At 39.8% G+C, this 26195-nt stretch overlaps 1 protein-coding gene across 8 annotated transcripts in view; it reads left to right on the forward strand.

Annotated features, from left to right (window-relative positions):
* The window catches only part of CFAP91 (cilia and flagella associated protein 91), a 144009-nt gene that overhangs the window by 81789 nt on the left and 36025 nt on the right, over positions 1-26195 (forward strand). For 7 of the 8 annotated variants that reach the window (XM_064594266.1, XM_045902945.3, XM_045902944.3 and 4 more), the window contains exons 11-17: positions 3750-3866; positions 5237-5308; positions 6801-6947; positions 9519-9740; positions 12473-12621; positions 13187-13278; positions 23714-23879. In XM_064594266.1, the coding sequence (XP_064450336.1) occupies positions 3750-3866; positions 5237-5308; positions 6801-6947; positions 9519-9740; positions 12473-12621; positions 13187-13278; positions 23714-23865 (951 nt within the window). In that variant the 3' untranslated portion in view covers positions 23866-23879. Of the gene's footprint in view, positions 1-3749; positions 3867-5236; positions 5309-6800; positions 6948-9518; positions 9741-12472; positions 12622-13186; positions 13279-20445; positions 21220-23713; positions 23880-26195 lie in introns of those variants that run through there. The other variant, XM_064594121.1, reaches the window with a different exon arrangement.

The raw sequence follows: 26195 nt of genomic DNA on the forward strand, positions 1-26195 counted from the left end.
AGGGAGGGAGAGGGAGAAGCAGACTCCGCACTGAGCAGGGAGCCTGATGTGGGGCTTGATTCCAGGACTCTGAGATCAAGACCTGAGCCAAAGGCAGAGGCTTAACTGACTGGGGCAGTCAGACATCCCACATGGATGGTTTCTGACTAGAATTCCACTGTAAATTTTATCTTTGTTCCTCAGTAGCTAAGGTGTGTTTTCTCTCTGGCTTCTTTCAAACTTCTCTGTGTTTGGTTTTCTCTAAATATTATATGCCTGAGGTGTTTTTGTTTGTGTGTTTTGTTTTGTTTTGTTGTTTTTTAAGGTCTTGCTTGGTGTTCTCTAAGCTTTCTGGATCTGTGGGTTGGTGTTTGTCAGTACTTTAGGAAAGTTTCCAGCCATTATTATTTCAAATATTTATTCTGCATTCTCTCTTTCTTCTCCATCTGGTTGGTATTCCAGTTACACATATTACTCCTTTTGATATTGTCTCACAGTTCTTGGATGTTTTGTTCTATTTCTTTGTTTCTCTTTGCATTTCAGTTTGGGAAGTTTTTATTGACATATCTTCAAGTTCCTGGATTCTTTTTTTATCCGTGTTGAGTCTACCAATGAGCCCATTGACAGTATTCTTCATTTCTGTTGTAGTGTTATAGTGTTTTGACTTCTAGCCTTTCCTTTTGATTCTTTGAGTTCTATCTCTGCTTACATTACTCATCTGTTCTTGCATGTCATCTCCCTTTTCCATTAGAGCCCTTAACATATTAATCATTGTTGTTTTAAATTTTCTGTCTGATAATTCCAACATTTATGTCATATCTGACTCTGGTTTTGATGGTTACTTCTCTCTTTAGACTGTGGTTTTTGTTTTTTGTTTTTTTTCCTTGCGTTTGGAATGCCTTTTAGCTTTTTTTGTTGATAGCCTGACATCTATTATTAAGCAATAGGAACTGAGGTAAATAGGCTATAGTGTGGGATTTATATTGATCTGGCTAGATGTTGGGCTGTGCTTAATGTTTGTTGTAGCTGATATTGTCAGAGGATTCACATTCTTTTATTGTCCTTGTTTTTATCTGTCCTCTTGGCTTTGGGATGAGATGCCATTATATGGAGTCTGTCAGTTTGGAATATTGGTTTGAATTAAAGAGAGTTACTAAACATTAGGTTTACGTTCAGACAATGTATCTGCTTAGTCTTATGGTTACATTATTTTGAGAATCCAGACTCATAGAAATATGAAGATACAGGTGATATAAGGCTTAAAAAATACTGTATGAGCTATGTCATAGTAATCATGGAGGAGAAATATCTAGAATAGTATAAAATAATTTCCACAGTACAGTATTTTCACGCTATTCTTGGTATAATTTAGGTTGGAATATATTTTTGAAAAATTATTAAATTGCTTATGTCCTAAAGCAGATTAAAAGAGTGTACCAATGAGTTCTTTCTTCTGTTTATGAAAACCATGGATTGAACTCAGTTGCCTAACCTGTTTGTCTTTTAAGCATGTCAAAATGCATTGTTTGGTAACAGCATTTCCTTGATATTCTCATATTCCCGCCTCCCCCCCGCCCCCCCCCACCTCTCTCTCTGAGAGCTTTACCTTTCAAGACAATAAGACAGATTGAAGGAATTCTCAAATATTTTTATTTGTTGGTTTTATAAATTGCATTGGACTTCTTGACCAAACATTTTTCTTTTAACTGTGAAAATCCAATTGCTTTTTTTCAAAATTTAAATTATTTGTTTCTTTCTTTTATATTTAGAATGTATTTAGTGACTGGGAAAAATATCCACATCGTTCAAAATTCATGAATTATACAAGAGTATTAAATGTAAACCTTCTCTCCCTGTCTCCCAGCTATGCAGTTCCTTCTTTGGAGGAAACCACTGTTTTTTAGTTTCAGCTCTTTCCTTCCAGAGATATCTTACAAGCAAATATATTTGTATCTATATATCTCTCTATACAAGCAAATATATTTGTATCTATATAGCTCTCTATGTGTAGAGATATGCACATGTGTATGTGTATATTTAGAAATATATAAAAAAATACAAATACCTGTAAGTATCTTCTTAAACTTTTTTACCCAAATGTTAATATATAATACACACTGTTCTGTATTTTTATTATTATTGTGCTTTTATTATTTAATATATCTTGGACATTATCCCATAATTGTGTTACATCATTTTTTTTTGCACGATATGTCATCATATAAATGTACCACATCTACCCAGTTCCCTCTTGATGGATATTTGTATTGTCCCAACATTTTTGCATCAAAAATAATGCTGCATTGAGTAATCTTGTTTCCATATAGTTTGGTACATGTATGAACATATCTAGAAGAGGATTCCTAGACATGAATTGCTGGCCCACAATATACCTGCACTTATAGTTTTGATGGCTACGGACAAATTTTCTTACATAAGTGATGTACTAATTGCTGAATGTGTGAGAGTGCCTGTTTTCCCAGATCCTTACCAACGTATTATGAATGACTGGTCTTAAAATGGTCTCATGTGGTGCTCTTCAGGGCAACGCACTCAAGAGATGCCAGAGTTTAGAATTACTCGTTTTTAGCCTGCTGCTGCTTCCTGGTGATTCAGTGGCTGTGGTTATTGTAGAGCTGGTCTATATTAGAGCTGTTATGTATTTGGTGTCAGTTTTATTTTGTAGAAACTCAGGGGTTCTGTTAAAACCACAATAATTTCTTGTGGTTTCAAATTTTACTCCACTTGCCTATTTTTATTAATTTCAAGTTTTGGCTTAGTGCTTATTTGATCACTTCTCTCTGTTGTCTGTGAGAAAACTAATGTAAAAATTATATGATGAAAAACATAATTCTAAAGTATGATCTTTAAATGACAGAGATCAGACTTTTTGATATTTTTAAGTTAAAAGTATCTCCCTATGGATGAAAATAGAACCAATGAACAAAACCTTAGGTCATATATAATTTGGGGGACTTTTGGTGATCAAAAGTAAAATCAATAAAAATGTATGTTGAAATCAAAACACACACACACACACTCTTTCACAAGGAAACAAGTTCATTTTCAGAAAACGTGAGGTGCAGGCCTTCACAGTCAAAGGAAAGCTCTTTCTTCACTAGGAGACAATTGCCATTTAATGTTCCTCAGTTCCATACCAATATTTCCGTCATTTGTGGCACAGGGAAATTTTCTATTGCCCAGGCACTTATTTTAAACAGCTAATTGGCTCTTGTGGAGGAATAGGAGTTGGGGGTTTTGCTTGCATACACGCAACAAAACCTTTTAAAATCTCAAAAAAAAATCTTTTTTAAATCCTCCAAATCTTTGATTAAGATGGATAAAAATAGGTACCCGGTTTATTCAATGTTAGCTGATGTTTAGGGAATATCATACCATCCCTTGGGTCATACAGGCACCCAGTTTTGGCCTTTCTCAAACTGTCCTAGCATAGCCATAGTGAAGATTCTTTTTTTTTTTTTTTGAAGATTTTATTCATTTATTTGACAGAGAGAGAGAGAGAACAAGTAGGCAGAGAGGCAGGCAGAGGGAGAGGGAGAAGCAGGCTCCCCGCTGAGCAGGGAGCCTGATGCGGGGCTCGATCCCAGGATCCCGGGATCATGACCTGAGCCGAAGGCAGCGGCTTAACAGACTGAGCCACCCAGGCGCTCCGTGAAGATTATTTCTGATCGATATTCGATCTGTGGCCTAGATCGAGTAGTGGAAGAAAATACAAAGGAGGTAAATGACACTAGTTGGTATTATTCCAGGCAATATTGGATAAGAAGAATAGAGTTCTTGAACCAAAGAAAGTTCTGCGCTTTCTTCAAAGAAAGGCTCTACCTCAACCTCGGCTTCCAACTCCAACCTTGGAAATGAGTTCCAATGTAAGTTTGAAACTTTATTTGAAATGCTAAATCCAGTATTGCTGTCTGTTTATTCTTATACTTTGGGTTAAAAACAAATGTAATTTAACAGGGTTACCTTTTCAAGATCTGACTTACATGGCATTTCTTCTTATGCTTCAACATCAGACACACACAAATAAGCAAAATGAAATCTTCCTAAGAAAAATAGGCATCAGAAGGTAATCCTCATGCATGTCAAATAAAAAAAGGTCGAATGATGATCAGTTACCATAACCATCTTACCACATGGGGAGGTGGCTATGACAGCTGGCGTGAGAGAGGAGTGAAGTGCCAGAGATGTCATGAGGACAGTCTGGCTTCTGAGATAGACTGGCTCAAAGAGTTCACCCTGACCAGGGTCATACCTCACCTTCATAGATCTCCAGACTCAGTTTGGGCAGGGTACCAGAGTCAGTCAGGATTAAGGACAGACTTGGACTAGACAGCAACCCCCTCCCCAAGAAACTGCTAGAGATGCCACAGTACAGATGTACTGCTTGACAGAAGGATAACTGCCTGCCTGGTAGATGAGGATATTCTTCTTAGCAGCCCTTCTCCTCAGCCCACTGTCTCCCAGTATAGGGCAGTTCTCACAAGACGCCAGATCCTATTGAGAATGTGCTTTGTCAGAGGGAGGGATGTTAACAGGAGATCTCATTAGCGCTCCTGAAGGGTCACCTGTGCGGAGACATTGCTCCACTACTCCCACTGACTGGCCAGTATGTGCTTCTGGACATCCCCCTTTCTAGACTTTGTCCCAGTCACTCCCTGTGGTTAACACATTGTCTTGCATGTGTTTATGCTGTTGATTGCCGTTGCTTTCTTTTGCATTCAGAGCCACTTTAAGTTGATTTGCAGGCTCTGCTTTCTGCTTTTGACACATAGTTACTTAAGGTGATTTTTGTAGATGGTTAGTCTTGTCCATTCTGATTTTACCATCTTATCTAAATTCTTGTGAGAAGCACCTTACTCTAGACTCTGACACAGACTAGCTGTAGTCCTTGTCTACTTGCGATTAAACATGAAAAAACTATTGCAAAATGGATGTTATAAGCAATACTTGTTGCTTCAAGAAAGATTTTACTAGAAAGGAGTATAGAGATTAGAATGAATTTTTTGCTTTTGCTATGATTTTTTAATGATGTCTTATGATAAAAAATAATTTTAACAATACAGTAAGTAACATTTAAGATACTGTATGTTCAATGAGAGTGTAGGCCTTATTTATTCCTCTTTAAATCTTTCTGGCATCTAGCACAGTGTCTTTTGCTTGATCTAAGTTTTCAAAAAAAAATTGATGCTGACCGTTGCTCTTCTCAAGCTGCTTGGTTCTTACTTTGTTCTTTTAGGAAGAAGAAGATATAGAGATGGCTGTGATCTACCTTCAAAAGTTACTCCGGGGAAGAGTCGTTCAGAACACGGTGCGTAGGGTCCAACCACTGGTCCTGTGTTTCTCCTTTGAGAATAGATTTATAGAATGCATATGTACTCGGTTCCTTGGGGTGAATTCCCTCTTGCACCCTGCTGTCTGATGGAACTATATACTCTTTTTTTTTTTTTTTTTAAGATTTTGTTTATTTGACAGAGAAAGACACAGTGGGAGAGGGAACACAAGCAGGGGGAGTGGGAGAGGGAGAAGCAGGCTTCCCGCGGAGCTGGGAGCCCGATGCGGTGCTCGATCCCAGGACCCTGGGATCACAACTCGAGCCGAAGGCAGACGCTCAATGACTGAGCCACCCAGGTGCCCCTGGAACTATATACTCTTGAATTACCTACCCATTTCCTTCTACTGTCACAGTTTGCCCAAGTGGGTGGCAGTGTCAAGGGGAGAAAGGACCTGCCTGCTGTTCGTCACAGTTGTAACCGAGGCAAAGTGAAATTAATATCTTCCTTAGAATCACTAAATCCACCAATTTTCTTACCTGAACTTGGACTTATTTTAAAAAGTTCATTTATTTAAGTAATCTCTACACCCAACATGGGGCTTGAACTCATGACCGCCCGAGATCAAGAGTTGTGTGCTCTACTGACCGAGCCAGCCAGGTGCTTCTGAATTTTGACTATTAAGGCATCACAGACCAAGTGGATTCCCTAACTTTCCACAAAGTCATAATTATTTGAGTTTGTATATAGCTAGCAATACCTGAATGATAAATAGCTAAGTAATACTAACTAGAGTTTTGAACCCATTCTATAAGCTCACATTATATATTCTTTGCTTCACATAGATCATCTCATTTTTTTCTATGAGTTATCCTATTTTATAGGCAAGCAGTGTGAGTTTGAGATTATATTACCTGGTAGCAAATTCAACTCTGGTCTTCCTGACTGTAAAGCCTTCGCCACATTATTTGTGCAAGCACACTTCAATTTTAAAATGGACTGATTACAAAGCATCAGCAAAAAAAATTTTTTTCTCCTCATACAGCTGTAACTCATAGGAGACTCAGTTATAATTAGTATGTCCAGGGAAGCTGGGTGAGCATCTTGTGTTCAGCATTATTCTCTACTCTCCTTATTTCCCCAGGAAAAATGTCACAACACATTACGTATTACAAACCAGGGGCAGATCTCTTGGTAAAGAAAGCATGGCTATGAAAAATACCATCCTCAGGCGTCTTAGGGAAGGAGCACAGAAAATGAAGGGGAGGGTCTAGCTTCTTAATATGACCCTATAGTAACCGCTTTGTCTTGGAGAGGCATTTTGAGAAATCAAGTAAACAACTGCTAAGTAAGCTCTTTCTCGACCTGAGCAGCAGGAGAACTCTCAGCTCTGGGGAGCATCCCTGCTCGGGCGGGAAGGCAGGACCGAGCCCCCCGTTCGCAAGTGCCTCACCAGTCACTGCATGAGTCCTAGCGCCGCGCACAGGGGATGCCAACTCGCAAGTCTCTTTCTGATTTGATTTGATACAGATGTTTGAAGGGAAGGAGAAGCGACTGGAGTTGATCCAGGAGCTGCGCACCAGCCACGCACTGCAAGAGGACGACAGGCTGCTGAAGAAAGCCGAGAAGCAGGTGACACTGGCCTTACAGCGGCAGAGGAACTTGCACGAGCACAAGGTTCTTTCCTGTTCTTTCTCCTTGTGTTGTCCCCCCGGATCTTTATTCTTGCACAAGTGGCAGTATCACAACAGTAAATGAAATGACAAAAAAGAAACATACCCCCAGGCCCATCACTCTGTCCCAGCCGGGTTTTTAAACAGTGCTGCCTCAGTCCAGAATTGGAATGGGGTGTGCCCTCGCTGAACTGAATATGGTCTTATTTTATTTGCAAGAAAAAAAAAAAGGAAAAAAGAAACACCACATTTTAAAAAGGTTTTTCCTTCCAATTTTCTTAAATATTTGGTGATTCTACTGTATTTTAGTGGGAGCTCAGCAGAATGAAAAGTAATAAAAGCAAAAAAGAAGAGACACAAGATTTATTTCAAAATATCGGCACTTGTTTATGAGTTTTGGAGCTGGTTAAACTGCATATTAAATATGTTGATATCTCATGGTATTCTCTGACTTTCATCAATGTCACCTGACCACAGCTGCTAATTGCCTCTTTACCCCAACAATTGCAGATGTTTTCCTATTTTCTTCTGCCATTTGTCCATGTATACAGTTTTTAATGGTGCTGACTACAGAGTAGACATGCTTTTACTATCTCTCCCACTTACCTGTAAATCAACATGAGAAAGAATCAATTTACAGAGAGTTTAGTGTTATAAGAAAGCTAATAGTGAAGTTAATATAACCCACCCTTAGTAATGCACATAACGCTTGTGCCATGGAGGACTGGGCACAAAGGGTAAGCAGCTTGAAAATGAGCACGTTATTCCTTTTACGTGACACCAGGCTTGTGGATGGTCTCTGAGTTTGGGGTTGATGGTGTAGGGGAGGGAAGAAGAAAGCCACAGGCTGTGAGACCCAACGGAGGGACAGAGAAAGAATGGAATGTGACACCAGAGTCTCTGAATCTGGATGTCTGAGGGTCCTGGAAATGATAGAGACAGGGCTGTGCTTCTGTTCAGATGCGAGCAGAATGCCCTGGAAGCAACAGGATAGAAAAATGCCCTTCTTGGCCCTTCGAAATTTCTAATTATAGACTTTATTGGCAGGTGCACCTAAGCCAGTCCAGGCTTTTTACCCATATGTCCCAGTTAGTAGGATATCATGCGAGCTAAGAGCTAAAGGAGGAGTTAATGGAAAGAGAGCTGTCACTTAACAAAGGACTCGCCCTGCTTACCTTCCGCTGTACCTAGATACACCAATGATATGCAGGAGTCTGAGGGAGGGGGCACCTCACTTCTATCTCCTTTCCTCCTATTTTCTATGGGGAATAGTACAGAAAATGCACAGTTCCCAATTATGTAATGCACTGCATGATATGATCACAGAAAAATCACCTTCCTAAATATTTTTACTTAATTTTCAAATTAGATTACACTACCTTAGCATACTCAAATTTCTTGCTGAGGGAGGGGGCTGCATGTGAACAGGTAGCCATTTTGGGATTTTAAAGGTTGCATCTGCCCCCCCAGCTGAGGGAGCTTGTAATCCTGAGACAAGGAGAGAATCCGTTTGTGGTCTCTGGGCTGAATGACCACTGTTTATAAATGTGAGGCACTCTTAGTGTGGCCCTTTCTTTCCACCTCTCCCTATCATATAAGTAAAGCTGAACTTTGTGGTTAGGAAGTATGTGTGGGCTGGGAGGAGGCGAGGGAGGGTGTTGGGGCTAACGTCCACGCTTGAATGACAGTCTCACGTGGTAGCCTCACCACCTTTGAGACCTATGTGGGTTTCCTCCCTTTGGATACAAACCAGAGAAGAACCCAGCATAGCAAGAACTGTCAAGGCTGAGGGAGCATATGACTGGGAGAAGGGCCCTTTCCCTTAGACCTAAGGATAGGAAAAGGAACAAGATGAAGTTGCAAAGGATTCAATCTTCTTAAACACTTTTATTCTCCATGTGTCAAAGCCAGGACAGACGGATCCATAAATAGATACTGTGGCTTATTCCTGCCAGAGAACTCCAGGCCCCGACTTTACCTCAATGATTACATAGACATGTAGGCTTTTTCCTGCTCTGTTTCAAAGGTAGTTCTTAATGACTTTGAAGTTATTTAAAAGAATATAGTACCACAGTTTTCTACTTTCATGTTATTCAAGATCTTAGAATTCCCCAAACTTGTGTCAAAGGACCAAGGATTAAAAAATTAAAAGGTGTCATGAGTGAATTTCTAGAAGACTCTTTTTTATTGAACTCCAGAAAAATTTTTTAATAAAAACCTTGACATTTCCCTTCATGTCTGGGAAGATAGAAGTACCTTCTGGATAAAAATGAAAGAAGAAAATCAATTTGTGTGGATATTAACAAATGTTTTGCTAAATCCCCCTCATAATTTGAGGGCTGTAATCTGTCAGTGACTGAGCAATCCACTTTCTCATGTCTAAGTTTGTATCATAAGTTTTCTTAGTAAGAGCCCTTGGGATGACGCCAACCTAGTGATAATATTCCTAATAAACACTAAGTGCATTCTGAAAGTGAAGTGACTGTCACCAGTTCTGGGTAATCCAGCATCCCTCCTTATACATTCCCATGCTTAGCAGAATTTGTATCCTTGAAAATTTACTATTATTTTTAAGGTCTCACTGGTTGAAAACCACTTGGCTGGACTGGAAGGAAGGGCGCTGGCGGACATGTTTGACTTCCTGTCTAAAGAGCTTGTGAGACTGCAGGAAGAGAGGAGGATCCATGCTTTTGCCATGCTGGCCGAGCGGCAGCGGAGGATGCGAGAAGCTGAAGAGAGTGGTCGGCGCCAAGTCGAGCAAAGGCGCCTGCGGGAGGAGGACCAGATATTTAAGGAGGCAAGTGGGGGTGCAGCTGGATGTCTGGAAGCTACTTGTAAGGAGCCAAATCAAACCAGAGGAAACTCATGATATGAAATGGCACTTGTTTTTTGTTTTTCATTGTGTTCTACAAATATGTATTGAGTTCCTACGATATGCTAGGCACTGTGGGATACTTCGGAGGGGAGAAACCAGACATGGTCCCTTTTCTCCTGGAGCTTAATTACTGTCTAACATGCAAATATGTGTAGAATTAGAAAATATAGTAAGTTTCCTGAAGCAAACAGGTGGGGCCCAGTGACACATTTTAAACAGGTTACCCTGCTTGCTGTGTGGAGAATAGGTTGGAAGGAGGACAGAGTGGAAACAAGGAGATCAGGAAAGAGGCTGTGGAAGTGGTTAAGGCCAATGAGAAACAGGAAGAAGTCAAGGAAGATGTCCAGTTTCTGGCTTAAGCAACTGGGGAGATGATAGTACTGTTTTTTGATGTGGGAAAGCGGAGCATGGAATTAATTTAGGGGCAGGGGTGGAATCAGGAATTTGATTTTTATTAGGTTCGAGACATTCTAGTGGAGGTGTCATTTCAGCAGGTGGATCAACAAGATGGAATTTAGAAGAGAGGTTTTAGCTAAAGATATAAACTAGAGCACCAGGTTGGTAAATTGGAATTCTGACCAAGACATAATGGGTATGAAATTGCAAAGTGAGCAAGATGTAAATTCAGAGGAAGTTCAAGGAGCTGGTAATATCTCAAAGCACTCACCCTCATCAAGAATAGAAGAGCTCAAGCGTTAAAATTGGAGGGGATTTATGAAGAAGATTCCTTTAAAGCGAACTGTGCTATGACTACCCATCCTACTCCCCAACACACACACACACACCAAAACACACCCAGAGGTTGGTTTCTTTTCCTGTAGTCATTGCGAGCTTGATATGTATTCTTTCATTTAGGGTGTCTGACCCCCTAAGAATGGAGAGGAGGGGAGCTGGGCCAGCTGGCTGCTTTGGAGGTGGGCACACATGAGGTCGTATGGGTGGCTAGCACACCCAGAGTATGTCAAGGCGAAGGCTGTGTGGGGGTCTCCCCTGGACCAGATGTGGGCCACATGGGAAAGAGAGAGAGAACCAACCTGGACCTTAAAAAATTTCCTGTTGAAGAGGGCTGTCTGAATTGTATGTGCGGATACTCAGTTTAAAAAAAAAAAATGCGTCCATTTGAGATCTTCTTACTTGATCTGAGATTTTCAGGATTTACCCAATTCTTATGGAATTAGGATTGATTCATGAATAGTATTTGTTGTGTGTGTGTTTCAAGTTTTTTTTTTAAACCAAACAGATTGCTCTCCCTCTACACAGCTTAAGAATTTTTGAGTTACATGTGGTCAGTGGCAGATCATCTACAATGTGTAACAGTCTATAATCCATATTCTAGCTATTTATGATTGCATACTTAGGAAAACTGAAAAGAAAAGGGAATGTTTACCATAAAATCATGACAGTAGAGAGGATCTGTGGTCAGGAAGAACCCATAGCGGCCTTCTAGAATTCTAGCAGGGGCTGCATGGGTACTGGCTTTCCCCTAATTCAGTGCACAGTACATCTCTCACTGTGCACTTTTGAAAATGTGTGTTCTAGTTCACAATTTCAGAAAGCTTAAAAAAGCAGCAGTCCAGCATATGATAGTTCAAAAATTCATCAGAGACCCAGAATCCTTCTAGCTTTCTACTTTTCTGTCCTTGAGGCATGGTCCTCATGGCAGTTTAAGATGACTTCTGGTGCTCCAGCATTATGTCCCCATGAAATGAGAAGTGAAAAGAGAAAAAAAAATAAGCTAGGTTTCTCCCTTTAAGAATCCTTTCTAGGTGCGTATGAGTGGCTCAGTTGGTTAAGTGTCCAACTCTTGGGACGCCTGGGTGGCTCAGTTGGTTAAGCGACTGCCTTCGGCTCAGGTCATGATCCTGGAGTCCCGGGATCGAGTCCCACATCGGGCTCCCTGCTCTGAAGGGAGTCTGCTCCTCCCTCTGACCCTCCCCCCTCTCATGTGCTCTCTGTCTCTCTCATTCTCTCTGTCTCAAATAAATAAATAAAATCTTTAAGTGTCCAACTCTTGATTTCAGCTCAGGTCATATCTCAGGGTTGTGAGATTGAGCCCTGCCTCGGGCTACACGCTGGGTGGAGCCTGTTTAAGATTATCTCTCTCCCCCACCTGGTTGTGCTCTCTCTCTAAAAAAAAAGAATCCTTTCTAGAAAGTGCACAGATGACTGCCTGTACTCCCTCAACCAGAACTATGGTTACTAGGAAATGTAATCTTTATTCTAGACATGTGTTGGCGCAGCTAAAACTCAGGGGCTCTGTTACAAAGAGGAAGGGGAGAAAGGACATTGGGAAATACCTCTTAGTTTCTGCCACAGTTGGGTAGTTTGACCAAGTCACATTGCTGGAAAGAACAAAGCCAGGATCCAAAATAGGGTTATTGCCTGAAGCCCATGATCTTTCTGCAGCATTGTATTGCCCACCCTAAGTAAGACCCATAATTCTAAAATGGGCTAGATGGATGGGGGCTGCCCAAAATGGGTAGGTAGGTGGGCTAGAAACTGACCAGACAGGAAAAAAAAAAAAAAGGAATGATTAATGAGGGGACTATTGACTTAATGAAAGAAATAGGTCAGCCAATGTTTGTTCATTTTTTTGGTCTTGTTTACAGTAGTATTCCTGTTCTCAGTAACAGGGGTATTTTTATTTTTTGCAGGTGATTAAAGTTCACCAAAGCACTGTAACTTCCTATCTGGAAGACATAATACTGAATACCGAAGAGAGCACGGCAGAAGAACAAGCCAGGGCAGAAATTGAGAAGATGGCTGAGGAAATCAATGACATTGCTTATGAAATGGAGATTCGGTTGGTACAAGAGAGCAGATGGCAGAATGGACAGCCCATTTGCTGTTACTCATATGTATTTTCCAAGAGCTTTAGATTTTACCACCAAGGAGAAACAAGTATATATCTCCTGCTTCAGTGTCCATTGTTTTAATTGCATAACTCTTTAGAAGTCAACATGCCTAAACCTTTGTGAGGCAGGAGTGCTGGGAGTAGAATTTTCAGTTATCCTCTGCAGTCTGGATCACTAACATATTACTTTTAGAATACCACAAAGCACGAAAGCAATGTGAGTAATTATGTGCAATATTACTCCACTCCAAAGGTTTTGGCTTCCTGTATAAATTATATCTCTAACATTCCCTTCCTGGCAGGCAGGTTAACTGAAGAACAGGGTCAAATCTGAATCTGCATGAAGTTAACCAAGCCCATCAGAAGTACAATATTTCAGACAACTTAATCAAGGAAAAGGCAGTGGTGGGATTTGAGCAGTGGAGTCCCTTACACAAGCAAGGAGAACTTAAGTAGAAATCAGCAGCTCAAGGCAACAAAGGAAATTGTTTTTTTGTTTTTGTTTTTTTTTTAGTCGAACTCAGCTTCAGTCAGAGGAGATTGTTGCTGAGTTAGTTTATAGTTTCCTGATCCCAGAGGTACAAAAGGACTTTGTCAAAGAAAAAGGTAAGCCAATGTAATGCTTCACTTTGAAAGATATAAACTATTTTCAATATCCCTGAGATTTAAAATGAGCAGAAGTAGAAGAAATTTCTGAAGGAGAATCACCGAGTTTTCTTATTTCAGAGCTTGTCAAGTTCTCTTCATGCTGTCTGACTCCAGAATATAATCACCTCAAGTATAGATGGGGTGCAGTTCTAGTAAGTGTGACAGAGTATCAAAAGCCAAACCTTCAAGAGGAAGTTCCCCAAAGAGGTGTATTTTGTGATTTTTTTTTTTTTAAGACATAAAGCAAATGTTGACAATATGCAGAATTTTCAAACTGTACTAGCCTTTTGGAGGTGGGACACATACAAAGTGGGTGTTGGAAAGCTGAGTTGCTTGAAGGGCTTAAATCTGTTCTGCTGCTCTGCCTGTGCCACAGATAACTTCTGTTTCTGCCAGGCCTGTATCTAAGTATAAATATCTGCACTTACTGGTCAAAAGTGGCATGTTTTGAAGACTGATGCTTTTAGTCAATAGAGAAAGTAAAAAAATTATCTTAAAAAATGTTCTTGGGGCACCTGGGTGACTCAGTTGGTTAAGCATCTGACTCTTGATTTCGGCTCAGGTCATGATCTCAGGGTCTTGAGATCAAGCACCACGTCTGGCTCCACACTCAGCATGGAGTCTGCTTGAGATTCTCCCTCTCCCTCTGCCCAACCTCCCCCCTCAAACCCCCCCCCCAAAAGAATACTTTTCTGGAGCTTTCAGGCTATTGGTGATAGACAGGTAACCAGAGAGAGGGGTGCAACCAGAAGATCAATATTTAAATGAAATAACTTCCAGGAAAGATAGCCAAGTGGGAAGATCCTAAGCTCACCTTGTCCCATGGTTACACCTAGATAACACCCACATCAGTGTAAATAACCCAGAAAGCAACCTGAAAACTGGCAGAACACACTCTCAACACCTAAATGTAGGGAAGAGACCACATCAAAAATGGTAGGAAGGGCGGAGACAGGTCAGGAATCAAACTGACCCATGACACTGTCCATGGGAGGGACACCGCAAGCATGGAGAAAGGAAAGCAACAGACCCTACACCAGATACCCCAGACACAGGGGACCTGCACTGGGAAGATGAATCCCCTTAACATTTGGCTTTGAAAACCAGAGAGTCTTAACCTCACAAGTCTTACAATCAGCAAGACTCAACACCTGGAACTTTATAAATCAGCGGCTTGGCTCTAGGAGAGCCAGAGGGCAATAGGAATCAGTCCCCACCCTTAAAGAGACAGCATAACAAACAAACAGCCCCACTGGGATACATCATGGAAGCAGCAGTATAAGTGTATGAGAAGGTTTACTAATCTCAGAACATGTGCTAGGAGATTTCTTCAAAAACAAAAGTGCTGTCAGGGCCATTTTCCTCCCTCAATCCCATTCTAGATAAACAGATACCTACAAGGACCAGCAAAGTACACACACACTCTCCACTTAGCTTGCTAACAATGTGCCCCATCCCCATGTTCCCCTTTGGATCTACCTTCTCCCAACCACTCCACTTAGCAGGAGTTCATGTAAAGCAGTGTCACAAACCTGGCATTATGCAAGCAGCCCCAGTGTACCAGCACCACTCCAAACTGACTCCTGCCCCAAAGAAAGGGAAAAATAATCACACACACATTAGTTCAACTGTGAACCCAGCAGTGGGCAAATATCTGGTCTGACTGCAGGCCTCACCCACCAATGAAAGCCTCCCAGGGGTCAACGCAGGGAGAATGCCTGTAGTTCATTGTGATCACAGCTCTGGCAAACCTCTGTGCTGACCAAAATCAAGCCCATGGTAACCCCAGACTGGCCCTAACAACACAGGGACCAAACCCTGCCCACAATAGGCAGAGAAACTTTGCAGACAACTAAACTGAAGGTATATATGACTCAGCCACAACAATAGGGCACACACAACACACATAGGAGATACCCCTGAATGCCAGGGTCTGGTGAACAGGGGGCATTCTACTGCAGGGCACTATAGGACCACCTCTTCATATGTCCATGACTTTCAAGAGCCAGAGATGTAGCTGACTTTCATAGCACATAGATAACAGACACAGAGAGTTGGACAAAATGAGGAGACAGAAGAATGTGTCCCAAATGAAAGGACAGGACAAAAATCACAAGGAAGGTAAATGAAACAGAGATAAGCAATATGCCTGATAGAGAATTAAAGTAATGGTCATAAACATACTTACTGGAATGGAGAAAAGAGTGAAGGACTCAGTGAGACACTCAACAAAGAGATAGAAAACATAAAAAAGAACCAATCAGAGATGAAGAACTCAATAACTGAAGTTAAAAATACACTAGAGGGGGGCGCCTGGGTGGCTCAGTTGGTTAAGCGACTGCCTTCAGCTCAGGTCATGATCCCAGGGTCCTGGGATCGAGTCCCGCATCAGACTCCCTGCTCTGCGGGGAGCCTGCTTCCCCCTCTCCCACTCCCCCTGCTTGTGTTCCCTCTCTCGCTGTGTCTCTCTCTGTCAAATAAATAAATAAAATCTTAAAAAAAAAAAAAAAACACTAGAGGGGAAAAAATAGTACCCGAGAGGAAGCAGAATACATCAGTGACTTGGAGGACAGAGTAATGGAAAGCAATCAAGCTGAACAGGAGAGAAAAAAATTCATTTAAAAAAAATGAAAATAGATTAAGGAAACTCAACCACATCATCAAGTGTAATAACATTTGCATTATAAGGATTCAAGAAGGAGAAGACGGGTGGGGGGGTGGAGAAAATTTTATTTGAAGGAATAAAGCTGAAATCTTCCCAAATGTAGAGAAGGAAACAGAAATCCAGATTCAGGAGGCACAAAGCACCCCCATCAAAATCAAAACCCAAGGAGGTCCACACCAAGGCACATGGTAATTAAAATGGCAAAAAGTAGTGCTAAAAATTTTTTAAAGCAGCAAGAAAAAAAAGTAGTTACATACAAGAAATACCCTGTAAGATAACTAGCTGATTTTTCAGCAGAAACATTTCAGGCCGGAAGGGAGTGGCATGATATATTCAAAGTGCTGAAATAGAAAAACCTGCAACCAAGAATACTCCATCCAACAAAACTATCATTCAGAATAGAACGAAAGAGGGTAGAGAAAGAGTTTGCCAGATGGACAAAAGTTGGAGGAATTCATGACCACTAAATCAGCCTTACATGAAATGTTAATGGGGACTCTGTGAATGGAAGGAAAGACCATAAGCAGGAGTAAGAAAAGTAGGATGCAAAAAACCTGTAAAATTAAGTATGTCTATAAAAATCAGTCAAGAGATTCACAAAATAAAAGGATATAAAGTGTGTATGACACCATATACTTAAAATGTGACAGGGAGAGGAATAAAAATTTAGTGCTTTTAGAATGGGTTCAAACTTAAGCGACCAGCAAGTTAATATAGACTGCTATTTGTATAAGATGTTACATATCAACCTAATAGTAACCACAAAACAAAAACCAGTAATATATATACAAAAAATAGAGAGGGGAATCCAGGTATATCACTAAAGAAAGCCAGCAAACCAGGAGAGAAAAGAGTAAGAGAAGAAAGAAACAGAGAAGAACTACAAAAACAACCATAAAACATGTACTTACTGATATTTGTTACTTACCTGTCAATAATTACTTTGAATGTAAATGGACTAAATGTTCCAATCAAAAGACGTAGGGTGATAGAATGGATAAAAAACCAAGACCCATCTATATGCTGCCTATAAAAGACTCATTTCAGACCTAAAGACATATGCAGATTGAAAGTGAAGAGATGCAAAAGCATTTATCATGCAAAGGGAAGTGAAAAGCAAACCCGGGTAGCTACACTTAATTCAGACGAAGTAGACTTGAAAACAAAGACTGTAACAAGAAACAAAGACACTACATAATCATAAAGGGAACAATAATCCAACAAGAAGATACAACAATTGTAAATATTTATGCATCCAACATGGGAGCACTCAAACACATAAAGCAGCCATTAACATACATAAAGAGAGTAATTGATAGTAAAACAATAATAGTAGGGGACATTAACACCCCACATAATCAATGGATAGATCATCCAAAGAATAAAACCAAGAAAACAGTGTTTGAATGACACAGTGGACCAGATGGATCTAAGAGATACTCAGAACTTTCCATCCTAAAACAGTGAAATAGGCATTCTTTTCAAGCACACATCGAACATTCTCCAGAATAGATCACGTTAGGCCACAAAATGATTCTCAACAAATTTTGAAAGTTTGAAGTCATCTTGTGCATCTACTCCAACTACAATGCTATGAAACTAGAAACCAACTACAGGAAAAAATCTGGAAAGAAGACACATACATAGAGGTTAGATAACATGCTACTAAACAATGAATGGGTCAACCAAGAAATCAAAAAATACATGGAGATAAATGAAATGAAAACACAATGATCCAAAATCTTTGGGATGTAGCAAAATCTGTTCTAAGGAAGATTATAGCAGTACAAGCCAACCTCAAGAAGCAAGAAAAATCTCAAACAATCTAACTTTACACCTAAAGAAGCTAGAAAAATAACAAGCAAAACCCAAAACCAGAAGGAAGGAAGTAATAAAGAGAAGAAATAAATAAAAGAAACTAAAAAACAAGAGAAGAACTCAAGGAAACCAGGAGCTGGTTCTTTGAAAAGATCAACAAAATTGATAAACCTTTAGCCATACTCATCCAAAAAAAAGGGGGGGGGAGACAGAGACAGAGAGAAGACTCAAACAAAATTAGAAAAGAAAGAGGAGAAATAACAGAAACCAAAACAAAAATAACAGAAACAGAAATAATACCACAGATATAGCAAGGGTTATGAGATTATTATGAAGAAGTATATGCTAACAAGTTGGACACCCTAGAAGAAATGGATAAATTCCAAGAAATATATAACCTCTCCAAACTAGATCAGGAAGAAATAAACAATTTGAAGATTGATCACCAGCATGGGAGATGAATCTGTAATCAAAAAACTTCCAACAAAAGTTTAGGACCAGATGGCTTCACAGGTGAATTCTACAAACATTTAAAGAAGAGTTAATACCTATTCTTCTCAAACTATTCTGAAAAATAGAAGAGGAAGGAAAGCTTTCAAATGTATTTTATGAGGCCAGCTGTACCCTGATACCAAAACCAGATAAAGATGCTACAAAACAAGAGAACTACAGGCCAGTATCTCTGATGAACATAGATGCAAAAATCCTCAACAAACTATTAGCAAACCAAATCCAACAATACATAAAAAAAATTTCACCACAGTCAAGTGGGATTTCTTCCTGGGATGCAAGGGTGCTGCAATGTTTTCAAATCAATTAATGTGATCGATCACAACAACAGAAAGTATAAAAAAACATATTTCAATAGATGCAGAAAAAGCATTTGACAAAGCACAGCATCCTTTCATGATAAAGACCCTCAACAAAGTAGGTTTAGAGGGAATTTACCTCAACATACTAAAGGACATCTATGAAAAACCCAGTGACATTATACTCAGTGGTGAAAAACTGAGAGCTTTCCCCCTAAGATCAGGAATTAAAACAAGGATGTCCACTCTCACCACTTTTATTCAACATAGTACTGGAAATCCTAGCCACAGCAATCAGAAGAGAAGAAGAAATAAAAGGCATCCAAATTAGTAAGGAGAAGTAAAACTTTAACTATTTGCAGATGACATGATAATATAGAGAGAAAAACCCTGTTAAAGACATGACCAAAAAACTATTAGAACTAATAAATGAATTCAGAAGGGTTGCAGGATACAAACTCAATATGCAGAAATCTGTTGCATTTTTATACATTACTAATGAAGTAACAGAAAAAGAAATTAAGAAAACAATCCCATTTACAATTACACCAAAAAGAATTAAATACCTAGGAATAAACTTAACAAAGGAGGTGAAAGATCTCTACTCTGAATACTGTAAAACATTAATGAAGGAAATTGAAGATGACACAAATGGAAAGACATCCCATGTTCACAGATTGGGAGAACAAAATTGTTGAAGTGTCCATACTACACAAAGCAATCTACAGATTTAATGCAGTCCCTATCAAAACACCAACAGTATTTTTCACAAAACTAGAACAAATAATCCTAACATTTGTATGGAACCACAAAAGATCCTGAATGACCAAGGCAGTCTTGAAGAACAAAACTGGAGGTATCACAATCCCAGATTTCAAGATATGCTACAAAGCTGTAGCAATCAAAACAGTGTGGTACCAGCACAAAAACAGACACATAGATCAATAGAACACAATAGAAAACCCAGAAATAAACCTACAATTATAATGGCTGACTAATTTTCCACAAAGGAGGCAAGAATATGCAATGGGAAAAAGTCTCTTTAGTAAATGGTGTTGGGAAAACTGGACAGCTACATACAAAAGAATGAAACTGAACCATTTTCTTACACCATACATAAAAATACACTCAAAATGGATTAGGGACCTACATGTGAGACCTGAAACCATAAAAATTCTAGAAGAGAGCACAGGCAATAATTTCTCTGACATTGGTCATAGCAACATTTTTCTAGATATGTCTCCTGAGGCAAGGGAAACAAAAGCAAAATGAACTATTGGGACTACATCAAAATTAAAAGCTTCTGCACAGCAAAGGAAACAATCAACAGAACTAAAAGACAACCTACCGAATGGGAGAAGATATTTGCAAATAACATATCCAATAAAGGGTTAGAAAATATATAAAGAACTTTTATAACTCAAGACCAAAAAAAAAAATCCAATTAAAAAATGGACAGAAGACATGAACACATTTCTCCAAAGAAGACATACAGATGGCTGATAGACATGAAAAGATGATCACATCACTAATCATCAGGGAAGTGCAAATTAAAACCATGGTGAGATATCACCTCATACCAGTCAGAATGGCTAAAATCAAAAACACAAGAAAAAAGTGTTGGCAAGGATGTGTGTAAAAAACAAACAAACCCTCATACCCTTATGGTAGGAATGCAAACTGGTACAACCACTGTAAAAGACAATATGGAGGTTCTTCAAAAAAATGAAAAATAGAACTGCCAAATGATCTAGTAATTCCACTACTGGGTACTTACCTAAAGAATATGAACAGTAATTTGAAAAGATATATGCATCCCTGTGTTTATTGCAGCATTATTTACAATAGCCAAATTATGGAAGCAGCCCAAGTGTCCATCAGTAGATGAATAAAGATGTGGTATATATCCACAGTGGAATATTACTCAGCCATAAAATAAAAAAGAATGAAACCTTGCCATTTGCAACAACATGGATGGATCCAGAGAGTATAATGGTAAGTGAAATAAGTGAGTCAGAGAAAGACAATTAAATGATTTCACTCCTATGTTAAGTTTAAAAACAGATCAAATCAACAAAGAAAAAAAGAGACAAGTAAAAAGAATCTTAAGTGTAGAGAACAAACTGATGGTTACCAGTGGGGAGATTGGTGGGCAAATAGGTGAAATAGGTGAAGAGGACTAAGAGTTCACTTAACATGATGAACACTGAGAAATGTATAGAATTGTTGAATCACTATATTATACACCTGAAACTAATATAACACTGTATTTTAATTGTACTGGAATTTTAAAAAAGAATAAAAAAATTAAAATTATCTTTTGTAAGCCTCAAATGTTTACAATAAAAAAAAATATGGAAAGAGCACAGATGTCCATTGATAGATGAATGGATTAAGAAGATGTGCATATATACAATGGAATATTACTCAGCCATCAAAAAGAATGAAATCTTGCCACTTGCAACGACGTGGATGGAACTAGAGGGTATTATGCTAAGCAAAATAAATCAGTCAGAAAGACAATTATCATATGATCTCACTCATGTGGAATTTAAGAAACAAAATAGAGGATCATAGGGGAAGGGAGGGAAAAATAAAGTAAGACGAAATCAGAGAGGGAGACAAACCGTAAGAGACTCTTAACTCTAAGAAACAAACAGGGTTGCTGTAGGGGAGGGGTGTGGGGGTTGGGGTAACTGGGTGATGGGCATTAAGGAGGGCACGTGATATAATGAGCACTGGTGTTATATGCAACCGATGAATCACTGAATTCTACCGCTGAAACTAATAATACACTATATGTTAATTAAATTGAATTTAAATTAAAAAATTTAAGTGAAAGAACAGCTTGGTTATTTTTTACAAGGTTTCCATGTTGTTCAGGGGAATTCTGGACAGGTTTAAGAAAAGTATAACATTTCGGATCACCTAATAGGGATAAAGGAATGGTGGAGTTCTAATGCATTTGAAGAGAACAAAGAAATACCTTATTTTCCCATTACATGATTGTACTGTAATTTCTAAGCCTGAACCTTTTAGTGATAAGCATTTAGTTTGTTTCAGTGTGTTTTCCTATAATTAGCAGTGCTGCAAGCATATTATGCCTATCCTGCTCATGCTACTGACAGTAAATTCCTAGCAGTACGGTGCTAGAAATAGGGTATGTGCATTTTACTTTTGCTAGATACTACCAAATAGCCCCCACAAAAAGATTGTTCTAATTTATCAGTGATGTATGATAGTGCTTATACCAATAATATTTCATTTTTGGATAAAATAATCAATGTTTCTGTGTCACCTTTTTATAAAAGGGATCTTGTGTTTTCTGAATCTTTAAGAAAATATGCAACTCCTTTTTATTTTTCCTAGGTCCAAAGTGAGGTCAGTCTTCTTTAGGTCAATTCTAACTGAGGGAATTGAAGGAGGCAGGGAAATAGTGTTTAGTAGTTACTAGTTTGTGATCCCTTCCCCTAGCTTCTCTGGGCTCGGAGGGAAAGGAACAGGAGGAGGCACTTGAGCTGAAGGAATCCAGTGGGACTTGTCTATGGGGAAGCTGGGCAAGTCCTTAGCCTCTTCTCTTTGTATTATACCAAATGAAGAAAGCCATCTGGACAGGGAGCGCACACTAGGACCTTTTGTTTCTTAAAAGAACCATATGTGGGCGCCTGGGTGGCTCAGTCGGTTAAGCAACTGCCTTTGGCTCAGGTCATGATCCTGGAGTCCCGGGATCGAGTCCCGCATCGGACTCCCTGCTCGGCGGGGAGTCTGCTTCTCCCTCTAACCCTCCCCCCTCTCATGTGCTCTCTCTCTCTCATTCTCGCTCTCTCAAATAAATAAATAAATCTTTAAAAAAAAAAGAACCATATGTATTATATATAGACTCTTTACCCCAAATTAAGGTACTATATACAGACTGTTTTGAGATATATCATGATTGAAGACTTTGAAGAGACCTGTATATAGATGTAAAATAACAGTAACTACCAACTTTTAAGTGCATGCTAAGTTCCAGACACTGGACTAAGCATTTAAAAAGTACCTATTTCAATTTCTTAAAATAGCTGGAGCTGTGTTCTCATCTTCAATTATGGAAATTAGTGCTTAGAGAGTTTATACAACTTACAGATGTGAACCATGGTCTGTGTGGCTCAAAAGTCCCATTCTTTCAACCGTACGACTGTGAAGTGGGAGTTGATTTATCCTCCGTAAACTCGCTGACACCTGAACAGCACAGAACCCGTAGTACTTCTTACCGTCCTTTACTGGCTGTATGATTTGGGGCAAATTACTTAATCTCTCTGTGTCTCTGTTTCCTTATCTGAAAATGGGGATATGATTCATAGTCTCTTTTAGGGTTGTGGGGTGGTTTAAATGGATATATGCCAACTGCTTAAAACAGTGCCTGGCACAAAGTAAGGACAAATGCTAAGTGCTAACGTTATCATCATCATCATGATTATCCCTTCCAAGGGAGATGGGATGCTTAATGTACTAATCCTTGATAATAAATATCCTCACAATATGGAGCAAAGACCACCTTTGAAAGCCATGAGCTCAGAAACTCATCATCAGTCAACAAGTATGCTCCATATTAGGAACAAAAGTTCAAAGAGAAGTGGGAGACAAGGTCTCTACCTTTAAGTCATTACAACCTACTTAAAAAACAAAACGAAACTCACACTGAGTGCTTCAGTGCTGTGTGGTTTTGTGGGAACTCAGGTGTGGCAATGGTGGATGTGGGCCAGCCCGGTCAGAGGAGGCTTCCTGGCGGAGCTGGGCCCTGAGTCGGGCTTTGCAGACACTCCAGTGGAGGGCAGCTGGGGGGGACAGCAATAGAGGCCAGCCGGGTGGGGAGGAGACTGACCGGACTGAACCAGAGAGTGGGGATGGGGGAGCAGCAATGATCGACCTTAGGTCTGGTTGCCTCTAGAAGGCATACTTCTACAACAGAGAGCAGCTTATTGTTATTTACTCTCATCAGCTTGAAGCAAGGGAATATGTGGTTTACCCAATTTTCATTTCTGTCACTACTTTCTTGAAAATCTTTGGGAATGATTTTGTTTAGACTTTCAGAGTAAAATTTCTTGTCGCTTTGGCACAGTGAGGAACGCCCAGTGGAAGCATATCCTTGCAGCCCATCAGATCATCCACAGTCACACGGAAGACATGGTCAACAAGAATTTTGTGGCGCAACAGCAAGATGAGGAGGTCTCGGACGCTGGCAAGTCACCTGAGGAAAAAACTCAAAAATAAGAATCGCAGCTAAGGTGAGTTTGACTTTTTATCTGAAAGGAAGCAGAGGGGAGGAGAGGCCCAGCATCATTCAGCTCTCTGCTCTACTCCAACAACCCTAATGTGTTTAAGAAAGTGAAACACTCCCATTCAAATTGGCACATTTCATCTAGGTGATGGAACCTACTATTGAAATTCTTAGAGAATAGAGTTGACATTATAGCAATTGGACTCCTGTGTCCAGAAAATAGGATTCTGGGTAATTTTTTATGGGTCCTTAAAGCACATGATGGTATTTGATCACAAATAAAGCTGTAAAATATGTCCGTGTTATAAAAAGCAGCTTGTTCTTAGGGAGTAGAGAAGGAATCCCTGTCTCATCACGCTGGTTGTAAGCACAGCATGAGGCACAGCCTGTCCAGTTCTAGCCCAGATGCCTCCTGCAGGGCCCACCAGGAGTTGGTCTTAGGCTCAACCAAACATTCCTACTCACAAGACTAACACAGACAAGGTTCAATAGGAGCTGAGTATCCATTTACTCAGCAAGATAGAAGACAGGAACCCCAGCTTTGAGCAGGGCAGCAGCAGGTGCTTCTCTTTATATGGAAGCTCTTGCTGGGTCCACACAGACAAACACATAGCTATTTAGTCCCCTGGTTACAAAGCTTAGAGGCAAGGAGGAGAGATTGACATTGGGTAGGTGCAGACCTGCCCTGGTTTCCGTGCCTCAGGGGCCAGGATGTCTTGTAATGATTCCATAGACACAGTGTCCAGGGTCCCCTTAATCGATTCACTCGGTTACAAAAGTCAGCACACTCAGGAAAACTCAAACCTGTGGTTTCCTATTAGGTATTACTAGTTCGTTTATAATTCCTTCCAATCAAATGCTAGTTACCACTTGGAGGTCAGGTAGTGTTGCTTAGTAACATAGTTGATACAAACTACCTTATCGAATTGCTAGGAAAACAGAGCTAGAGAGTCAATTGAAAGTAAAATTCTCATGAGAATTCTCAGAAGAAAGGAAGTGAACCCTTTGCATATACCTTCTTTCTCAACCCTTCTCTGGTCAAGCACATCATCTACTATTTTGGCGTGAGAGTATGCTATCAGGATAGGGAAGACACAAGGCTCGCGGGGAAATTTGAGCCTGGCATTCAGAAGGTTTGAGTGTTAGCCAGCTCTGCCACTAACTGTGTAATTTTTACAATAATGTCCCTTCACTAGAGGTTTGCCTGCACTTATGTGACCAACAGACCCTCTGCAAGGGAATCGATGGGGACCTTAAGTTTCAGTCAAAGAGGATCATGGAAGGAATATTGAGATGAAGGGTCAGTTAAGAAAGAAAACAGAGGGGGCGCCTGGGTGGCTCAGTTGGGTAAGCATCTGCCTTTGGCTTAGGTCATGATCCCAGAGTCCTAGGATCAAGCCCTGTGTCAGGCTCCCTGCTCAGTGGGGAATCTGCTTCTCCCTTTCCCTGTCCTCCTCCCCTCACTTGTTCCCTCTCTCACTCTCTCACTCACTCACTCTCTCAAATAAATAAAATCTCTAAAAAAAGAAAGAAAGAAGAGAGAAAACTGACAAAGAACTCTTAAATACCAAGCTATAGCTGTAATTTACAGCAGAAAATCTTTTGTTTTTAATTAATAATGAAATAACCACCTCTGAAATCCCTAAAAATATAAACCATGTATTTACATGTAACGCTATCCATACATCTATATAATATAAATCCAGGGACCATAACATTTTGCCTATCTTATTATTGTGATAAAAATCACCTTCAATATTTGGATAGTCATTTTTCTTACATGAAAATTTAATAAGATAAATAATTTACATAGTTTAAATTGAGTATGTCTGCATTTACTTCTGAGTATAAAGTATCTCTTTACTGCTTTATTAATGTTTGGAACATGATGCTTAGTTGCTCCCATGTATGTACTCTCTCTTCCTTCTCTGTGGGAAGGAGGGAAGGACAGATATGAGATTATTTAATAATGCTTAGGGAATGTAGGCATGGACCTTGATTTTAAAATATTTTTAATCAGCTTGAAGACAATGGAGAGCTAACTGAGGAATTTCTGGGTAAATATCTAAGAGAAGACAAATTCAGAGAGTTGATGCTGGCATTTGCAGTCACTTTTTGTCCCCCCTGAGGGAATATGCACATTCTAGAAAATGGGGCTGAAAAGCTGAGTGATATTTTCACCAGCTTTGTAAAACTAGGGGGACAAAAACTAGAGTCAAGCTAGAGGCCCTGGTAAGCCTCCTCCATTTGGGTTGGGACTCCAGCCCCTAGTTGGGATGAGGGGTGCCTGGGTGGCTCAGTTGGTTAAATGTCCAACTCTTGA

This window comes from Mirounga angustirostris, unplaced genomic scaffold, assembly GCF_029215605.1.
Source record: "Mirounga angustirostris isolate CCGP_5_RB_7025 unplaced genomic scaffold, mMirAng1.0.hap1 SCAF_1, whole genome shotgun sequence".
Lineage (NCBI taxonomy): Eukaryota > Metazoa > Chordata > Mammalia > Carnivora > Phocidae > Mirounga > Mirounga angustirostris.